The 19,689-nt window shown below is 45.2% G+C and overlaps 1 protein-coding gene across 1 annotated transcript in view; it reads right to left on the bottom strand.

Moving 5' to 3' along the window:
• ILDR2 (immunoglobulin like domain containing receptor 2) overlaps positions 1-11,181 on the bottom strand; it is a 33,294-nt gene extending 22,113 nt beyond the window's left edge. Inside the window, 4 exon segments of the mRNA XM_042868336.1 lie at positions 2,545-2,664; positions 3,146-3,478; positions 10,819-10,981; positions 10,984-11,181. Of these exon segments, the coding sequence (XP_042724270.1) occupies positions 2,545-2,664; positions 3,146-3,478; positions 10,819-10,981; positions 10,984-11,181 (814 nt within the window).
• Between the last annotated feature and the right edge of the window lie 8,508 nt (positions 11,182-19,689).

Here is a 19,689-nt window from a genome sequence, read left to right on the forward strand (position 1 = left end):
TGACCAAATTTTCATGTTGTGTTTCACTGCATAAAAGTAGGATCCTTTACTTTTAAACTAAGTTTCTACTTGTGTACTGACACTACCAGTAGGTATCTACCACTTTTGCTTCTCCAACCTTCCAAAGTTTGTAAATGAGATTAAACTCCCTGCCAAGCAGCATCTTTCTCTAACCCAAATACACTTTACATCTTGGCATTAACAAGAAACAATTAGATGAGAAATCTTTGTTTCCTCTTTCATTCTGATTAAGCATGTAGAACATCTGCTCTACTCAAAATTATAATCTAGGCTTAAACCATGCAGCAGCCTCAAAATAAGCAATGGAAAATATTTTTGAAAGACCACTGCCAGCATGGAGCAAACAGCAATGTGCAGTAGGAAGGGCAGTGTCTGCAAGACATACTAGCTCTCTGCTGCTCCAGTGTCTACAAGGAATCCAAGTTCCATTCAAAGAGCAGCAGGAAAAAACAACTCTTACCACACATCCGTTACGACTACTGAAGTGCTCAGATCTGCATCTGTATCACTGTCTCTGCAAGTCAATAATACCTCATGGAGTAATGAGATGATATTAAAGAAAGTCCCAGAAGATAGCAGAATATTAAAAAATAGTATCTTTCACCACTGGCTACCTTCTCCACCTTGTCCTCCTTTAGCAATCACTGGGGAGAAAGAAAAGGAGGAGAAAAAAAAAGGAAAAAAAAAACCCACAAACAGCACAGGTAGAAGACTACATTGCGAAGAAGATAGGTGCGTAACCTGGACTCACTCTGAAAGCTGGAAAGTTGCCTCTATGCACATTATCCAGGAGAAGAAATACATGCAAGCTGCACCAAACAGCATGAGGCAGAACAAAGCATGCCCATAGTAAATATGCCTTCATGCTGCTGCCAAACTTAGCAAAGGGCTGTGCAACATGCAAGGTCAGACCTTGTTGCGAAAAGAAAATCAGGTGCAGTCAAGGTAACACAGCCTAACCTCCATGTTTTCTCCCAACATAACCACAATGACTTATGGCCAGGGGTATCATCAGGCCAGCTTCAGAGGAGGTAATTTCTTAGTTCCCCCCCACCGTCTTCTGTGCATGCTGAAAACCAGATTTTTCCTGTTACCATGGTACTGCATCATCACTGGTGTCTGAGCACAATTGCAGATACAGATAAGACACCAAACTATGGCAAGAAAAGGTGAAGAAAGTCACCTTTCAGCAGTCTACCACCATACAGATACAGTTAAGGAGCCTAGGTAACAGCTACAACTTCACATGGCAGAGAGCCCCACACGAACTCAAGCAGGTCAGTCTTGGATCTGATATTAATCAGCGAATGATACACAGTCATATTGTGAATTTAGACAGGCGTATTAATTTTTTTTTTTTTTTGAGGGATCCACTTTGTCATTTGACTGACATCTGAAAAATGAGTAGAGGAGATGGCACTGATCCTAACCCAAACTACTCAATCTGGTTCATTTTGTGATGACAAATACAGCCCTAAATATAATTGTCAAATTCTCACCTGAGCCTTGTCTGTCAAGTGCCCTTGATCTCGTGTTCTACTGTATGTCTCTAGGTATCACAGTGAACTACAGGCCCAAACTTTCTAAAATTTCCTTCACAAAACGTACATGATCTGTAAGCCCAAAAGCTCATACAAACATGCTAACCAGACAAACATATATCAGTGTCAGCAGATCTTAAGATTTAGAAAAATCTCATAATACCCTTATGGAACAGTATAGTGCTGGCTTAAGCAAACTCAACAAACACTCGCAACAGGTCCAATTCCACTCTGCTTTTCTCCCATAGTTGGGATGGGTGCTTTCTTTTGACTTATTCAGTGAACTGGACTGTTAGATGCTGTACCTGAAAGCTAAACTTGCAAACAGGCAAAAACCTGACCTCAATGACCACAGTGCACAAGGAAGCCTAAGAGAGGCACACACAGCCCAGTGCGCATACTGCAGAGAGGAGAGGTCCTTTTAGTGGCAGTACTGGCTTAGACTTGACTGGGTGATCATGAAATTGTACCTTTAAGCGTATAAGTACAACTAAACAGGAAGAAAAATATCCCAAATTGCCACACTCAAGCAGATAAACACAGTGCTTCTTTGCATTCTCAGAAAAGTAGGACCAAGGGAGACTTGAAAGACTGCAAAAGCATACGATTTGATGTCTTCTGAGAGAAAGACATGGTCTCAAATGTTCACTTTGCTACAAGTTTATTATTTTATGCCTTAAAAACAAGGGTTCTGACTTCCTAGAGACCAGCATTTTCTGTAGTCATTTACACCAGTTTGATGTGTGAGCAGTGTGGGTGTAAACATTACTATTCTGGTTTGGCAGCACTTGCCACCCACTTTGCCTAGGTGTGAATGACTGCACAAGGTGCAAGGCAATGGCGAAGGTACTGCAGGGACTGTTTTACATAGATTTGATACCCATAGTAATACAGTGCACAGATATGTAGAGGGAGAGCAAGAGAACAGAAGGAAAGATACATCAGCTATCTACTGAAGATGAGATCTGACAAGAGAGCTTACCAAGTACAAGCAGCTCCACTGATTCTTCATTCTTGCCCTCCACATCATCTGGTGTGATAATAAGGCAGTAATACAGCCCACTGTCTCCCCACATCAGCTTCCCAATCTGAAGGTCTGCATCTGAAAGTCAAAAAAGAAAAGTCAAGGTTTCCCTCCAACATCAATTGAAAGAGTGAGTCCATCTTCAAGTCCTGAAACCATCATTTCCTTACAAAGAGTGGTTAACCTTATCCAGAACATCCAGGAATTCAGGAGAAAGAGGAACAAGATCAAGACCCTGTGCCTGTATGTGGCAACACAGCGCCACAGAATTTCACTTTGGAAGTGCCAAGAGCAGAAAAAGTATCCAGCATCACTGTGCCTTTTCCACCATGTAAGGCCTGGGCCCCAACAGTATTTGTGCTATGAAGTGAAGCACCAAAGGCAACGAACGGCCTTTGGGTTCCAGAGCTGCTTGGCTGAATCCTAAATGCCTGTCACACAACAGCCTGACACCTTTCCTAAAGGAATTAACTGAACAACTATTACCAGCCTCCAGTACTCCAAATTGCTAAGAGTCACTTCCAATCCCCATCACAGATCACCAGAGTAGGAAAGTTACCATGGACAATGCTGACGTCTCTCTCCTTATAGAAGTCCCCTATAGTGACGGCAGATCCTTGCTTGGAGGCCACGACACGGACCGTCCTTCTGCTGTCCACACAGTCCAGGTAGGGATCCCAGTCCAGGTTCCTCTTGCTCATTGTTTGTAAACCAGAAGTTACCATACCCAGTGCTTCTCCCATCCGGTCCTGACAGTAAGATTTATACCTCCACTGCACCACAGCTGGTTGGGTGGAAGAAGTAGAGAAATGGCAGCGAAGCAGAGCAGGCTGAAACAACATGGCCACCTTCTTCTTCTCAGGCACAGTGACTCGCAGTCCTTCCACCTCAGCTGAAAAACAAAAATATTAGTGTCACATGTCTCCGCACAGCTTCAAGAGGGGATTGTGGCACTTTGTCATGCTGTCGTTCTTCCCATGTGCATAACATTAAAATGACCATCAGTTTGCTAGGGTGCAATACTCCTCAGCATACGCAAGCAAAGGTTGGCTGTTTGCTCCTTGGATATGTTACAGCTACAAGGAAAAATACTGTACAATGGGACTGAAGGCTCAACTGAAGTATCCTTATGCTCTGTGGTAACACCAACATAGTGGTGTGCGATTCACACTTCTATGGCATTTTTAAGTAAGGAAGAGGGATGGCCATGTTCCACTTCTCAGGGTCAGCTAAGGGGTGAGATCTCACGTTCACACCAGTCCTAATGAAGAATAACTGACCCACTCCTAATTTCAGTGTCATCACATTTGCTCTCTGAAGGTGGAGCAGCAAGCAGCACCAGCCAAGCCCTCTGCGCAATGGTGTTCAACATTGCTGATAGCTTGGCCAAACTAGAGACACAGGAAAGAGTAGAACCAAATTGCATAGCTTTTGGCACAATTGGTGTTTGGCACTGAGAGAAATTGATCCATGTGGCAGGCGTGGAGAAAAATGGCCCAAACACCCACATTTTTCACATTCCCATGGAGGAGATGGAGCTCAATGCATAACGTTTATCTACCAGTTGACAGGAAAGCTGCAGCTTGGAGCTGATTGTATTAGGGCCTGAGAGAAGATACATGGGAAATAAATACAAACAGGATTGCTGCCACATCCTCATGTAGCTCTAGGAGAAGCCAAGAGATAGTGAGCAATGCCAGCAGTGAGCACTTAGAATAGCGAGATACTCCATCTACCCACAGTGAAATGGCCAAAACCTCCCACGCATGCCCCTCTTTGCTTCCTGGCCTCCTGCACTGCAGGTGGGAATGACTGAGGAAGCACTTACACAACACTGGAAACATATGCAGCCACCCTTTCAGGCTTCTACGTGCCAAGTGGTGGAGGGACAGAAACAGTCCCGCAGCAAGGGGGGAACTGCGAAGGAACAAGTTTCCATCTAGGGGCACCCTCTGCAGCGGGGGGACAGCAGGGCCTGATAGTGACAGCTCACGTGGAAAAAGGAAACCAGTTTCAGTATGGTGGCAGCTCCCTCCGGTATATACCCTGAAGCACAGAGCACAGTGAAGAAGAGAACAAACCAAACGCAAACATTAAAGGGAAGAAGGATGCAGAGGAAGCCTACACTGCATCATGACGGACTGCTGGACTTGGATAAGGCTCAGGGAAGAATGCAAGACTGAGAACACAGCAAGATTTCCTTATGGGGGGAAACAATAGGAGAGAAGAGCAAGTGCCAAGAAAGAAAAAAACAGAGCAAGGCTGATGTATTCGGGTAAGTAGATGGCTGATGCAGAACAAAGAAGTTTACGTTAATTGGGAAGGGTTGAAGGTGTCTTAGCCTAGGTCAAAATAATCTCAGAAGGCTAAAGCCAGGTTGCAGCAGATTAAAACGTGATGCCAAAAGGAGAGGAAATGGAGCCAACAAAAATACACCACCCACAACAGAAGCTGGAGATGAAAACAAGAGAGCTTGCAAAAGGAACTGAAATGACGGACGTCTTTAGGATGGGGAAAGAAAGACATAAACACTAAAGCAGTAGAGCTGAAAACAGAGACAGCAGCAAGTACACCAAAAGCATGACAACAGAAGGCACAAAGGGACAGAGTCCAGTCGAATATAGCTGCAGACCTGAAAAGCAAAAGCAAGCAAATGTCTCATGATCAGGAGTCGTAACCAAAAGAAAGTGAGAAGCTTAGACCAATGCCAAATGTAATTTCAAAACATTATCAGTTATCCACACCATAAATCACAACAAAGCCTACAAACACCACATGGGAAATAAAGACACAGTATGGACAGCACCTAGGGAGAAAGCTTACTTCAGAGAGAATAGATAGTCACCGATACTATCAAAGAGTTACTGATCTAGGCAGATGTGACACTGGGGACTACTAAGCGAAGGTTTGTGGTGCACAGGGGTGCTATGGCATTTGCAAGAATGCTGTACTATACATGTAATAAACACATGACATTACACAGATAGCACTTGTGCCATATTGAAATTGTGCAGATGTCACTAGTTTTGCTAGAAATGCCTGGACTCAAATCCAAATGCTTAAGTATGTGCTCTCCAGAGTACCGTGTACCACAGTTGAGGTCCCAGCAAGACGCTGCCACAGCAGAGACAGGGACCAGAGGCACGAAATATAGGCAAAAAGAGAACTCCAGCAGCAGCAGCTGGGATGTTTCTGCTGGGTCTTGCTCCCAGGGGCAAGAGGGACAGAAACATGGGGCCACGCAGCACTGGGGGAATGTCACGACTTGGTTCTCATGGTGATCCAAATGGTGATGTGATCTTATTCCTTCCTCTCCAGGGACCCATGCTTCTCAGGCTGCATCTGAATTTAAGAGACACGACAAATAGCTTGAAAAAATGAATGGGTACAGGCCAGACCTGGATCTGGCGGCTCTGCACCTGACTCCAGGCAGTCTGTGGCCAAAGCCAACACGTGACATGAGGTGACCAAGTGACTCATCATGTTACTTCAGCTTCAAGGATAAAGCACCGACACAGGGAATATTTAAATCTTTCCCTTGTGAACGAAGTATGCTACTCAGTAAACACAGTGCTTTCAGCTATCCATGTGCTGCAGCACTCTTTCCTGTTAATGAGATTAATGAGTTTGGTGAGCCAGGGACTGCTTTAATAAATGATTAGCTGAGCTTTAGCAAATTCTCATCTGACTAACTTTCTCCACCCCTTTCCCATGTGAATGTCTATATTGAGAGAAGAAATTTGCAAGCAGCTTTTGGGAAAATGCAAGATTTCCTTTTCTATCCAAAAGCATTTGGGAGATGTGCAGTAAGTTATCTGGCATCTTCTGCATCTTATCCCAAGGTCTTCTTTAACTTGTAAAACATTCTTTTCGGATCTTTTCCAGAAATAGCATCTGAGAACAACACAGTGCCTCAGACAGAGTCCGGATCAGTGGAAATTCTCAATCTATTTAAGTCAAATTGTATATAATTACATAGGGCTGAACTGGGAAATTATACACCTGTTACTTCCTCTGGGAAAAAAAAAGAAAAAGCATCTGAATCTATTCATGTAATACAACAGTGCTGTAAAAACACCCATCAAAAGGCCAGCAGGACGCTGGATGACAAGATGGCGGCTCTGCACCTACCACAGTTGTCTGTGCACACAAATTACAGAGGTGTCCTTAGGAATTCCTCAAGCTCAAGAAGCAACTGCTGAGCTCAACGATCTCGAAGAGACTAGCCAGGATGCTAGAAGCCTCAGGACAGAAATCTGGGCTGCTTACATAGCAGAGCACAAAAACAGTCAAAGATATGAAAAAAAGATGACAAGCTTGGTGACAGCAGATTGCAGCGGCTGCATCGAGTTTAATATTAGCAGGATTAAAAAGGAACAGAGCTGTGCTCTGCTATGTTTTGATAAACATGGGCAGAGCAAGATGAGCCCTTACTTCAAAATCATTACAGAAACAACATATTTGCACTCTAGAGAGCCAATCTGTTTACTGTGAATTTCAAATGATTTGAACTTTCATAAGAGAAATCTTGTGAAATGTGGCCTGTGAGAGCCACAGGACCACGTGACAATTGCATTTCCCTTTTTCTTTGCTCCCCTTCAGTCCCTGGACAAGTTCTGCAAATATTAATCAAGTACACTTAAAAACACAGATATCCTGACTATCAGAAAGTAAGAATCTATGTATTTGTATCCCTATTTTCTTCTGATTGCATCTCCACACTATCTTTAGATTACGCGTGCAAACTACACAGTCAACATTACACACAAGCTATTCCTAATACATTTTACTGCTGATTAAAGAAAATTCCAGGAAGTGATTATAGAGGGGGTATCCGTATGGGCATGTTTGAAACTCGTGAGCCTGATCTTCCTAAGCACCTTCCACAAGACAAAAAAAAAAGAGGGTAACTGAGAAGTGCAAACTTCAGTTCTTCTTTCAGTTGCCCTTCAGAAATAAAAGCCTATGCTTCCCCAAGGTGAGATGGATCCCAGGAAAATTCAGCTTCATTACCCAGCCTTAAGCTAGCCTTTATGAATAGAACAAAGCCAACCTGAAGCACTCATCTCTGTAAATAATGACAAAGGCAAACACTGTAGTTCAAGGTAATAGGTCTGTATCCTTCTAGCATATAAGATAAGAGTCAAGTCCAAGAGAAGGAAGTACACATCATTCTTCAGGTCAGCACAGATCTCCTTATCTGCGCAAGAATCACATCTCTTTCTTTGCTGTTATTTGGCCCGCACTGCAATTTGCCTGGAGCAGCAGGGCTGATGCTGAGGAACTACAGAAATGGCACCCCACAATCTTATGCACCTTTACTGATAGGAGTTCCAGAGGTGCATCCATGAGAACAGGAGGTCCTTGGACCCTAAACCAAACCTCATTAAAACTACTCCTAGCCTACACTTCAGGGTTTTGGCACAAGAAGGACAAGTCCATAGGTAAGAGACAGTGCTCCTAAGATAATTTGTACCACTTCTCCATAGAAAATAAAAAACTGGGGAAAAGGATGCTGTATCCTTCAGGTTGGATACCAAGAAAAATTTCTTGAAATTTCTTGAAAGAGCGGTGAAGCACTAGCACAGGCTGCCCAGGGAGCTGGTGGAGTCACCCTGGGGGTGTTCAGGAAAAGGGTAAATGTAGCACTGAGCAACATGCTTACTGTGCATGGTGGGGATGGGATGGCAGTTGGATAAGGTGATCTTAGTGGTCTTTTCTAACCTTTATGATTCTATGATTCTCTTCATTGTGCCTTGGCTACTGCCCATCAACTAGATGTGCTCTCTCCCCCACTGCTGAACACAGACAATGCTTACAAATGTGGATCCAGCCTAAATCATAAAGTCTGGGTTCTGAGATTGGAAATCAGTGATGATACACAGAGATGCAAGTAAGTGAACGGAGAGCCAGCGTGACCACTAAAATTGTGCTGTACGGACTTCTATCAACTCAGGCAGGATAACATTGCACGGTTAACCAGCAAAACCACACAATTAACCAGCAAAGCCACCACCATCAGATTGAGTGGTTTATGGGAAAATGGATTGCACATCACGGTCTAGCTGCTATAAGACTTGTGTTCTTAGCTCCATGGCCACTAACTGCCAACTTTTGTAGCCAGCAGAAAACCAATGCCTAAACAGGTCAGCTGCACTGAAATGGAAGCGTAGCGCTTTACGCAGTTCCAAAGCAAAACAGACTGCTTAACCTGGAACGAAACAAAACCAAAGTTGCAGAAAAGCAGAGGCAACACTCACAGCACAGAACCTCAATATGAAAGCTCTCCACACAGGATACAGCTCAGGCTCTGCATACCGAGCAGTAGATTCAGATTTCTTTACTCATTTCTATTCCCCATGATGCTGTTACACCCGATGTCCCATGCTCCCAACTTAACTGCAGAAGTCCATAGCCCTGAAATACCAAGGACTGTGTGTGACATCCCAGAGAGGTTGCTCTGTAGGCCATGGAAGGGCAAAGCACAGCCGTGCTCCAGCACGCCCCTTCTGAACTGTGGCTGGCAAACTAAGAGTAGGAAATCACCCACCCCTGTGTTACAGTACGGCATTGCAGTGGCCCTTCCGCACACAAAAGTAAACAGGTAATGAGCGCTAAGTTACAGAAAAAAAAATGACCTCATGGGAGGGAAGCCCAACCAAAGGCACTGCACTATTCAGGGGATTTTTTGAACTTGCAGTAAGTCGAAATGTGTGAAAGGAGACAAAAGATAAATACAAGAGCTAAAAACTAACTAAAAAGGATGGACAAGGAAGAACAATCACTGGGGGGGGGGGGGGGGGGGAAGGAGCGGCGACCCCTGATTGGGAATTTCTCAGCCCATCTCGAGGGGGGAGGGGGGAGTGATGGGGCGAGACCTCCCTCTCCCTCACTCCCCTTTGTCTCCCCGTCCCGCTCTCCCTGCCTCAAGCCCTCCAGCTCCCACCCCCACCCCACTACCTCGGAACACAAGTACCTCCCGCGGGATGCAGGCTCTCTACCCTGAGACTGACCTCTCGTTCCTTTGCACAGCCATTCGGCAATCCTGAGTCTGTGTTTGCCAGCCTCTCTCCCTTGTCTGTGCACACACACACAAGCAACCCTTTGCTTATTCGCTTGCTCTCGGCTGAGCGAAGCACGGTGCCCGCTCCATCCCCGCGCAGTAACCTGTTGCCTGCCTGGAGGACTAGGGAGTCTGGGAGCTCTCCTCCCGCTCCGCACAGACCCGGCAGGTTCCGAGCGGTGGCTGCCTTCAATGGCGGGGAAAGGTGTCTGCAGGCTGATGGAGAGGTCCTGATCTAGCCAGACGTTTGCAGATAACGAACCTCTTTATGGAGAGGGAGGAATGTGAAGTCACGTCTGTGTGTGCTCTGCGCTCTTACCAGTCCCTGAATGCTGTTTGTCAGCAGCTACGGCGAGCAGAGAGGAGACCGAGTGGGGTACACTCAGAAGCGGCCAAAAGGAGGGGAGGAAAGCGGAGAGGGGGCGACGGGCCGGGAGCTGCGAGGCCCCAGCTGAGGCCGTGTAACGCTGGGAGGGAGCAGCAGGCAGGCTGGGGATGACTCAGAGCCAGAGAGCAATGGAAGAGGGGGTGGGCGGTGGGAGAGAGGTGTTATGACTAAAAGCCGAATTTACCGCCTGCGAATCCTAAATCTGAAGAGGAAGAGCCTGAGGTCTTTTCTGTGGGATACACGGGCGGCGGTGTGAAATACCGGTGTGAAATTGGGAGCGCTCCCTCTCCTTCGCCTCCCTGGCAGCCAGCCTGCCGCAGCCCTTCCACAGCCTCCTGTGCCCGGCTCGAAGCAGGCAGAGCGCTGTCCTCTACCCTCTCCTCTTCTCCCTGCCCGACCCTTCACAGCCCTTTCTCGGCCCTTTTCCCACCCCGGAGCACTCCTGCTCCCCCGCGCCCGTCGCCCTCGGCTAGCCAGCCCGGGCAGAAGCACCAGTCCTGTACGGCTTTCGGAGGCCCGGGCACGGGCACCCCGGAGGCGCAGGGCAGCGCTCTCGTCCCGCACCCCGGCGGACCAAAGTTCCTCCAATTGCTCCCGGCCGCCGTCCCCACCGCCCGCAGCCAAGGACACTGCGGCCGTCGCGCTCCTCTCCCTCCCCACGGCGGCTGCCGATCCTCGCACCCCGAGTTGCCCCCGCGCCCTCCCGGCGAAGTCTCCGCAAACTGCCCCGCGGGACGTTCCCCCGACCCTCCCTCAACTGATCGCGCGGAGCCGCTCGTACCTGCGAGCCACAGCAGCACGACGCAGCCCAGGAGGCGCCCACCCATCTTCCCGCTGGCCGGGCAGGGCGGGCATGCCGCGGGGCGGCGGGAGAGGGCCGGGACTGCCCCGCCAAGAGCCGGCGGCGAGGCCGCGTCGTGTGGCTGCGCCGCGCTCAGCTCCGCGCAGCTCCGCTCCTCCCCCGCCGCCGGCTGGGGGCCGCCTCGCGGGGCCGGGCCGGGCGGGGACAGCGCGGGTGGGGGGCGCGGATCCGCGGGGTTGGGGCTGAGGGAAGCGCCGCTCGGTTGCCGGGAGCTCCCTGCAGCGCTGCTCCGCAACTCCCCGCGCCCGCGGCTTCGTTGCTAAAAATGTCCGTTCCCATCATCTGTGCCCCCAAATTAACCGCGCGTACCTCGGGAAACGAGAGCAGGCTGTTGCAGTGCAGCGTTTCCCTTGGGCTTCCACTTGCACCGTGACCAATCGCTGCGATTTTAGATCAAGAAGAGATCCAACTTTACACGAGGAGGAGGTGTTCTGGCTGTTAGAGACCGACATCTGAGCCGTGGGGCGTTGGGTGTTGGTGCCAACGCGATGTTGGACGGGGCTGGAAGTTTTCGGGGGGAGCTGCCAACTAGAAGTGCTGCTGTCGATCATTGTTCCAATGGTGGATGTTGCTGTGCCACAAAACAGCCCCGACCAACGCAAGCCCAGATGCATACACGCTGTACTTCTTTCAGGGGCTCAGCTCGCATTTGGAACCAAAGTTTGGATTCTGCAGATGTCGGTGATCCACACGGGATCAGGCTCCATTCCAATGGAACGTGCCAAAGAGAATCATAGAATGGCCTGGGTTGAAAAGGACCACAATGATCACCTAGTTTCAACCCCTGCTATGTGCAGGGTCACCAATCACCAGACCAGGCTGCCCAGAGCCACATCCAGCCTGGCCTTGAATGTCTTCAGGGATGAGGCATCCACAGCCTCCTTGGGCAACCTGTTCCAGTGTGTCATGGAACACAACCGATGCTGATTTTCTAGTGCCCTGCTGGACCCAAAGGGATCGGTGCTGGGTGTGCCCACTGTGTGCAAGTGGTGTCTGCAGTATGACCCTAAGATACCTCCAGCTGGTGTTTTTCAATTGCATACCACTCAATCTGAAATTGACTGCAAGCAAAATACACATTTTTCAAAAACAGCAAATAAAAATAGATCCTTAATTTCCAAGCAAGAAAGCAAAACGGCACTTTTGCTGTGATAAAAGATCTGTTGAAACATTTAGGTTGTTTTTTGAATAGTTGTAGTCCTTCTGTTGATGTAGTTGAACTGGAATGGGGTGAGGAGATGATCCCCAGGCACAGCCTGTTTTTAAGTGCTTTATTCCCAGCAACTCAATGTTATTTAAAAATACTTCTCACATAGTTTGTTTTTATTCAGTGTTGCTTATAAAGAAATACACACCCATCTCCAACTAGTGTCCTGATCTGTTGGGAGTCAGAAGGTCTCTCTGACCTGATACATCATAGAATCCAAAACATCACAGGAGGGTTTGGTTTGGAAGGGATGTCACAGTCCAGCCAGTCCCAAATCCTCGCCATGGGCAGGGCTGCCACCCACCAGATCAGGCTGCCCAGAGCCCTGTCCAACCCAGCCTTGAATGCTTCCGAGTATAAGTGTAATTGTTTGGCAGTGCTAGCTAAAGGCCACAATGAAGAACTAAGACCCTACCATGCTAAATAAAGCACACAAACCCAGTACTCAGGGTTTGCACACTTGCATACTTGCAGGTGAAAGGCAAAGCTGGAGCTCTTCCTAGGGCTGTAACTTCAGACTCAGGAAATACACAGAATCATCTCAGATTATCTGAGGGCCTGCCTCGTCAGGATTAAATATATATGCCATGTAATTCATGAAGGCTTGTACTGGCTGAACTAAGACTCCTAATACGTGAACACGAAGCTACTATTTCTCCCTCCCTCAAGCATTTTTCCTAACAACACCCAATGTTTCAAGTGAAATCCATGCACCTTCCCCTTCTATGATTTAGTTGGGCAGGAGGCTGATCCAGTTTCCTGAGATCCTGTTGATCTGGAATTATCTCATAGGTTAAAAGCTGGGAGTAGCACAATCTCTTATGTGTCACTATTGTTAGCTACTCCTAGCTTTTTTTTTTTTTTTTTATTCCACTCCAGCTTTTCCAAATAAATTTGGCATGTACAACATTTTAGCTAAACTTTTGACTCACAACAAAGGAAGGAAAGATTTTCAATACATGGAAGCACCATTGTTTTGCATGTAACTTTGGATTTATAGCTGCTTTGAAACGTTCACATACTAAAACATCGTGTATGGTTCTTTTTAATGTAACGTGAGCTGTCATTTGTATATACACACATATGATGGATGCCTGAGCCTTGAATAGCTGTTCCAGATCTCCGTAAACCCTTGATCTGAAAATTACAGCTTCTGAGCTGGCTTAATAGATAATTTAGGGTTGCTGTCCTTCATTTTAGCCTGTTCTTGGAGACAGAAAGCTACATAGTTAGGCTCATTTTACCTTCAGACAGCAGGTGAATTCCTAAGGAATTAGCCAGATCACTTCAACCCACTGCAGGGACTACGTGTGCGCTGAAAAACAACATTCAATCAAACGGCTTCAATCTTTATCTCTCTCCAACCTTGATAATGGATGACCAAGCTTTCCATTTCTGTCCTGAAAAATGTAGCCTGAGACTGAACTGGAAGAATACCACTCTACAGCACTGATATGAGTGATACCTCAACACTGCTTGCAGCAGTTCTGTAAACAATGGGACCATGAACAATTCAGCTGAACAATACAGAAACAAATTCTCTTCTTGTTACTCATGCTGCCGCTACCCATAGCTCTTCCGTCTTCTTGCCAACGACTCAATTCCCCTCCCTCCTTTGATCTTCCAGTACCAATCTTTTGGGGCCATTTCCTCTGTTGATAAGCAGTCAGTTTTTTAATGCTTCCAACATCTGGAAGGACACATGCCAGCGCTTCGCTCAGAATGACCCATCTCAGCAACATGCCAGAAAACCCTACGTGTTGCATGAAAGTGCATTTCTTCATGAGTACTTTTTCATATCCATTCAGTCTCCTGGATTCCCGAGGTAGAAATTTCCATAGAAACAGTGATTTCGACAGCTTTCTGGGATGTTGTACTAGATTCAGCCATTAGGCACTGTTCTCTTGATTTAGTACTGAGGGCAACACGTTACAGAAGGTACTAGGTGACACATCATCAAATCACAGCGTTTACTGAGTTTCTTCGGAATAGTTACTAACTAAAACTCCTCCTCATTTTCTTTGTTACTCCAGAGTCTCCTATTAATCGTTGATAGCTTCACAGCAAGACATCACTGAAATATATGCGCTCTCTTTGTATATTTTGTTTGTTAGTTTTCTCAACTGCCTGGGTACATATGATTGCACAATAATACGGAGCTTTTACTTCCCATTAACGTCAGGATTGGGTGATATATAAACTGCTTTTCTTCTTAACCATGCCATTTGTACCAACTAACATTCAGAATACTTAATGGGGAAACTATTTTCTCATTCTAATGGGCCTTGATTTCTACAATATAAATTCAGCATTATAAAAAAGAAAACAAACCTCTTTCTCTAATATTTACTCCGTATAAGTTTCCCATGCTGCCCCCAGTTCTTTCTTAGACACAGTGCACCTTTGCTGCACTTTGAAAGGGAACCTGAAATTTTCATGTAAAACACATTTTGTGAGGTTAGTATACAGGTACATGATCATAAGCGAGTCCTCTCAGCTCATCATCTTTCATGTGTCACTAAACTAAGAAATACACAGCATAGAAATAAAACACGCTCTTCCTGCACAGAGAGCCAAGGAGATAACAAATTGTCTGTGACTGTTGGTTATAGAGAAACTGTGACAGCACAAATGCCTTCAGGAGCTGGAATTCACAAAATGGACTTTTGTGACTGTCTGATCTAGCTTTCTTAATAAAACAGGCCATATCACTTTGCCACTCTACATCTTGTTTGAACTACAGCATATCTGTTAGAAAAAGAACCACAAACTACTTTTGGTTCTGAGGGACCTCATCTTGTCCCTAATTTCATCTAACTTCAGCTTCCAGTAGTGCCATTCCAGGTGGAAGGCTCTTCTTAAGGGATTTCTGATAGAGGCAATGACTGTGAGCAAAGCACCATTTAATGCTCTCTTTGAAAGTTGAACAGATCTGGTATTCTTCTATATTCTGAAGCTAATGCCAGATATGGAGAGAGCATCCTAGGTACAGAGGCTAAAAGTAAGAAAGCAGAAATACTACATCAACATCACTACTGCTTGATATTTCTTTGTTTATCCTTTCAGTGACTGCACTGTTAGTCCTTTTAACATGCCATCACATCACATGGAGAGACCCAGTTTGATGGATATTCTGCTCTGTCTCCCTCATTATTAACTATCCCCCCATCTTTGTATCATTTACAAGTATCTGTGGCAACTGCATGCTACCTTCAAAGTTATTAATAAACATTCAGCAGTATGCAGCCAAGAAATGGAGCCATCTTGCTGAAAATGTGCAATAGCAATTCCTCATTTAAAATTACATTTTGAGACATCCTAAGCTAATGTTTTAGCTCATCTACTGAGGACCAGATTGTCTCTGGATCATTCTGTTTCCTTGATTTAGTGTTATGTGGTCGAGTTAGACGACTCAAATGCATCTGAATGCATTACCTTTAGTAAGCACACTTAATATCTCTTCGATGCAATTAGAAACTAATGTGGCAAAAAATATTTTCTTCAAATCCATTTGATTGACATTAATTACATTAGTTTTCTTTAATTCATTATTGAAGCAACTTCTCTGTCAGTGATTCTGTTCCTTTGCCTGGGATCTCTGCTGGTCTGATAGGTCTGCAATTGCCCAAATCACTCTATGTAAGGCCAAATCAAAATCCAAAACAAGGCTTTGGAAAATTTTTGGTACCTAACTGTAGAACTACAGTTTTAAAACCCTTCATTCAACAACAACTGGAGACCAAAAGCACAAATGTAACGTCAAAGTCAATGCAGTTGACATTTCTGCTTCTCTGTACACTCAGACTGCCCTGAGCACATAGGTGTAAAAAAGCACCAGAAGTAAGGCTTACATTCATGTGGTTTGCCCCAGTCAGGTCCCTGCTATCCACCTGAAAGCTTACTGGTGCTCTTATCAGATATTAAGGGTTTCCAGTATTTGTCTAGGATACTGGAACAAGGTGGTGGTTTCACTGGAGCCATGACATGCAAGATATTTGCAATATATGGCATAGAAGGGATACAGCTGCACCCCTCATGGACAGCTGGTTGACAGTTACAGGTTGAGTGCTTCTGGGACAACCTGGTCAGAAGGGATACAGCACACGACTGGCAAGTCCTGTGAATCCCACAGCCGTATGTCCTGATGCAGAACAATTCCCAGCTCAAATGCTAGTTCTTCTGAAGAGAAGACAGAAGCATAGCAGCATCCACTTGAGTTCCTTCAGAAACTGGGAAAAAAGATGCCAATATCACCACGAGGCCTTATCTGGGACATTCACAAGCAGTCCAACACTCCGTGAAACCCTGCAAAGGCAGGCAGGGGAACAAGGCAGGGCAACACGTCTTACCTCCTGACTCTGAGATGTTCAAAATCACATCCCCATCACACAGCTGAGATAAATGGCTTCTCTTGCAGTTGTGACACTGTTCAGACAGAAAGCCAGGATTCATTAGGTCAGGAGTAAGACCAAGAGAAAGCTGACTTCTATAGCTTACTCTAACTTACTCTAAGTCACTGTCAGGGGAAGGGGAAGCCTACAGGTTATGATTCCTGAAATGCACAGGCATATGAAACAACATATGAAACAACAGCAATTATTGTTTCTAGAAAACCGAAGTTCCCATTCTATATCACTCTTCAGAGAAAATAACATAAACCTGAAATCTCCATAAACAGGTTGAGAAAGACAAACTGTGCAATTATGTGGTAAAAGCTCATCTGCACACCCACAAAGGAGTACAGAGAGACAATGTCATGGGGATAGCCAAGTAATACTCTGCCCTGACTCCTTCCCAGCCCACTGCAAAAGCCATCGGCCCATTGAAGTCTCCCTGCACAAGTCCTGTGGAGCACAGGGACACAACAGCAGGTGGGAGCTCCGATTAAAAACTGAGGGGAAGGGACTACTTGTCTGAACCCTTCCCAATGCTGTTCCAGAGCAGCCCCAGTCCCAGGGTTCAGGCTGGAAATCTTATCAAATCAACACATCAACATTTGGACTGAGTGAGGTTGCATAGTAGGAATATGCAGACCAAGAGCACTTCAGAATTGCAGAGGACTTGCTGTAGGATGTTTAGGGGAAGAATCAAAGGCAGAGAAAGGGAAGGAGCTAGGTGATGTGGGAAGGAACAAGTGTGGGAAAACAGAGGGATAAGGAGGAGGTATGCCTTTGGAGCTGGGTGGTTGTGGTACACTTCTGATGGCAAGGCCCCAGGAGAAGCAGGCTACTGGATCTTGTCTATTATATTCCCCTAATACAGACACCAAACATTTCACTTTGGAGGAAAGTGCTCTAGACTCAGAGCAGCAGATCACATGTAACAGCAAATGGAATTGCTGCCATGTTTTTTTATAATAAATTTGTTTGTTCTTTCTGAGGAACTACTGTAAGATAGTAGTTCCAATGTAGGAGGATAGTAGTTCCTTTTTTTCCAATAACCTTGGAAAGAAGGTCATTGCCATAAATCCTGAATGAATGAAGATGCATTAGTGGCAGCAAAGTTCCAGACAGTTTTTCTATCTACATCAACCATATTTGGAGACATGTAATGAATTACATACACTGATGGGAAAGCACAGGTCCCCAGTTCCGGAGCTGGGTTTCCAAGGCCATAGATGTAAAAGTCAGGTCTTGGCATATCAAGTAATTTAACTGAATTAAGTACTTTAGTGAAATAGTATTGTATAAACTTTGGCACAACCTTTGCTTTTATTCCCTGAATGGCCCCAATGCTACAAAAGTTATTTACAAATCAGCATAAATGGTCTAAAGGTCTCTTTTGTCAGCTAAGTTGAACAGCAGACAATTGCATAGTTAAAACATGACTTTCCGTTTAAATCACAGAGGGATTTTCCTGGGGCCAAGGCCAAGAACACTGATGACATCGTGCTCCAAAGATGATCTCTTCTCTCTTTTTTTCTCTTCCTCAACCTTGTGTAGAAAAATCCTTTCTCTCCTCAGTGCTTATGAATTTTATTTTCCATATAACCCCACCTCTAGCCCTGAGAGAACTATTACTGCAACCTTGTCTTTTTCAAAGAGTTGATGCACACATTATCTGATTTTTTTAAAGGGATGGGCTGTTAAAGGGTGGGTCACAAAACTGCGCAAGAAAAAAGAACACAGTGTGAAGAAAACTGAAGCAAATGTGCACAGATTCACTCTTAGCAACAACTCACACAGTAATACAACAATAATATTCACCTTTGGGGATAAAAAACTAGACTCTGCAGAAGTTCCTAAAAGACACGAGTTATTTCTTGCAGTTTCTCTTGAAAGATTTGGTATTAATATATCAGGAACTAGCCTGCGATATAAATGATTTTGCACAAGAGCGATAGTGACTTTTAAAAGTTATTCTCATCGAATTCACATCAAGATTTTCTATGTTTTTAGCAACCCGATTGGCTCTTCCTGTAAATTTAACAGCAAATCTATTAAGTGGTTCACAAACAGCATAAAATAAACTGTTTCACTGGATTTGAGCACGACAGAAGAGCTTCCAGAAAACTAAACTGCGTCAGCTTTTTTTAACCATCAGAGAAACCAGCCACCAGTGAGATGCAAAAGCAATCTGATCAGTCCATATCTGCTAGCAATTCCAGCAGTGACAAACACAATTAGCTCAATTAATTCCAGCCTAGACAGTGACTACCTCCTCTGGAGCTAAACAGACTCGGTTACCTAGACAGAAAATGAAGAAAGTTAGACTGAGGGGAAAAGGCAAAGCTGTCCAATGATTTGGAAATTCATGAAAGTCTTCAGCAGTATTTTTGATCCTCAGGTCTAGTTTTACAGTAAATTCAAGTGTACTCTGCGGTAGAGGATTGGAAAGAATCTTCCAAGCCAGGGTTACATGTTTATTGAGATGGCTGGGGTACCTTCAATTAAGGTGGCTGCATGAGAAGCAGTGAGCTGACTCTTCTTCTGCTACACCAGGCAGACTCTGCAGGAACTGCTACCGCATCCGGAAGATGATTCCCCATCAAGATGGTCCCCGTAGATAAAGGGAACAGTAAGGAATGTGGTAGACATCACACATCTAGGAGAAGAAAAACTTGGCCAGAATTTAATCAGATCTTATACTGACACTGCCATTTCAGTTACCCTGATTCAGATCAAACTTATGGTCTTCTATTGCACGCAATCATACTTCACAATCCCTTCTGTTAACTGATTAAATTTTCTTCAGAGCAACAGTTGTGGTTGTTGCCCTGTTAATTTCCCTAGATTTTTTAATATATTATGGCCAGTGAGAATCACTTTGCTTTTGAGAGAGATCAACAGAAAGCTTAAGGGAGGAAGCAACTCATGCTGTTCACCACAATGATGTATATTTGATTGTTTCCAGTTTTTATCTTATTTGAACTGTGGCTCAGCATGCAAACGTTCAGTGAAAGAAGCATCAGGTACTCAATGAGATAGATTAAATAGGAAAAAAAACGAGTCTATACAGCTGCCTCAGTTTTTAAAACACAGTATCATAGAGTAGTTTGATTCTTTAAAGAAATCCAGTCCAACTGCCCTGCAATGAACAGGGACACCTACAGCTCCAGCAGGTGCTCAGGCCCCCATCCAGTC

The sequence above is a fragment of the Lagopus leucura genome, unplaced genomic scaffold (assembly GCF_019238085.1).
Source record: "Lagopus leucura isolate 7727_CA_CO unplaced genomic scaffold, USGS_WTPT01 Super-Scaffold_100001, whole genome shotgun sequence".
NCBI lineage: Eukaryota > Metazoa > Chordata > Aves > Galliformes > Phasianidae > Lagopus > Lagopus leucura.